Genomic DNA, 1,918 nt, shown 5'->3' with positions numbered 1-1,918 from the left:
CGCTTCGCCCCCTATTACTATCCCCCCTATTTCCCCTCTCTTCCCCGCGCCGTCTCCCGCTATACCCCGTTTCCCCCATTCCCTGGACTCTTCTCCCCCACCCCGTACCCCCTCACTGCTGCCGGCTCCCCCCTGCACGGTCACCACAACTTTACCCACCTCCCTCTCCCCTCCGGGGCTCACCTCTCTCGACTCTCCCCACCCTCCACGGCGCTCCCGCAACCCCACACTTCCCCCACCCCACCCCAACGCACACCCCCGTCCCCTTCCCTCTCCGCGCTTTACCCCCTCTCTCTGCACCCCCCCCCCCCTCCCCGGCGCCCCCCTGCCTTCCTCTCCCCGCACCCCGCTCTGTTTTGTGTCCCCTTGCAGCTGCAGAGCAATATCTTCGCCAGCCTCGATGAGACCCTGCTGGCGCGGGCCGAGGCTCTGGCCGCCGTCGACATCGCCGTCTCGCAGGGCAAGAGCCACCCGTTCAAACCGGACGCCACCTACCACACCATGAACAGCGTGCCCTGCACCTCCACCTCCACCGTGCCCCTGGCGCACCACCACCACCACCACCACCACCACCACCAGGCGCTGGAGCCCGGCGACCTCCTCGACCACATCACCTCCCCTTCCCTGGCGCTCATGCCCGGCGGAGGCGGCGGCGGCGGCGGCCACGACGGGGCGGGCGGCGGCGGCGGCGGCGGCGGCGGCGGGGCCGGCGGGGGCGGCGGCGGCGGCGGCGGCGGGGCCGGCGGGGGCGGCGGCCTCATCTCCACCTCGGCCCACCCGCACTCGCACATGCACGGCCTGGGCCACCTCTCGCACCCCGCCGCCATGAACATGCCGTCGGGGCTGCCGCACCCGGGGCTGGTGGCCGCGCACCACGGGGCGGCGGGGCAGGTGGCCTCGGCGGCGGCGGTGGTGGGGGCGGCCGGCTTGGCCTCCATCTGCGACTCGGACACGGACCCGCGGGAGCTGGAGGCCTTCGCCGAGCGCTTCAAGCAGCGCCGCATCAAGCTGGGGGTGACCCAGGCCGACGTGGGCTCGGCGCTGGCCAACCTGAAGATCCCCGGGGTGGGCTCCCTCAGCCAGAGCACCATCTGCCGCTTCGAGTCCCTCACCCTCTCCCACAACAACATGATCGCCCTCAAGCCCATCCTGCAGGCCTGGCTGGAGGAGGCCGAGGGCGCCCAGCGGGAAAAAATGAACAAGCCCGAGCTCTTCAACGGGGGCGAGAAGAAGCGCAAGCGGACTTCCATCGCCGCCCCGGAGAAGCGCTCCCTGGAGGCTTACTTCGCCGTCCAGCCCCGGCCCTCCTCCGAGAAGATCGCCGCCATCGCCGAGAAATTGGACCTCAAAAAGAACGTGGTGCGGGTTTGGTTTTGCAACCAGAGACAGAAGCAGAAACGGATGAAATTTTCCGCCACCTACTAAGGGCGGGCGGGAGGGGCGGCCCGAGCACCGGGGGGGGGGGGGGGGCCGGGCTGGGGCCGCGGGGGGCTCCCGCGCACCGCCGCCGTCGCCCGAGACGCCGTGGGAAGCTCCTGGGGACCAAGGGACGATGTAGAAACTAAACGTGAACTACTCGAGGAGAGGGGAAGAGGGGGGGGTGTGCGTGAAGCGGGGGGAGGAGGGGAGGGGTGCGCTATCAATTATTAAAACGAAAAGACACCGGGACACCAACGAAAAGAAGAAGGGGAGAGGAGGTAAAAACGCTCTAGAAACCCGTGGGGGTCACTTCTGTGGCCTCATCCCCCCTCTGCCCCCCCACACCCCCCACACCCCGACAGAACGCGGGAGAAAGAGCAACTTAAAGCGTAAACACACACAGACACACACCAATAAATACCGTGACAGCAACAACCACAAACCGAGAAACCTAAGTCACAACTTTCCGAAGGAAAACAAAACCGACCAACAAACCCGG

The 1,918-nt window shown here is 68.0% G+C and overlaps 1 protein-coding gene across 1 annotated transcript in view; it reads left to right on the top strand.

The window, feature by feature from the left end:
* POU4F1 (POU class 4 homeobox 1) overlaps positions 1 to 1,489 on the top strand; it is a 2,555-nt gene extending 1,066 nt beyond the window's left edge. The window contains exon 2 of the mRNA XM_042806246.1: positions 373 to 1,489. Coding sequence (XP_042662180.1) covers positions 373 to 1,425 — 1,053 coding nt within the window. The 3' untranslated portion in view covers positions 1,426 to 1,489. The remainder of the gene's footprint in view (positions 1 to 372) is intronic.
* The last annotated feature ends 429 nt before the right edge of the window (positions 1,490 to 1,918 follow it).

Source organism: Tyto alba, unplaced genomic scaffold, assembly GCF_018691265.1.
Source record: "Tyto alba isolate M040663 unplaced genomic scaffold, T.alba_DEE_v4.0 Super-Scaffold_45, whole genome shotgun sequence".
Lineage (NCBI taxonomy): Eukaryota > Metazoa > Chordata > Aves > Strigiformes > Tytonidae > Tyto > Tyto alba.
Note: the sequence above shows the minus strand (reverse complement) of the source record. Positions and strands in the feature narration are given on the sequence as shown.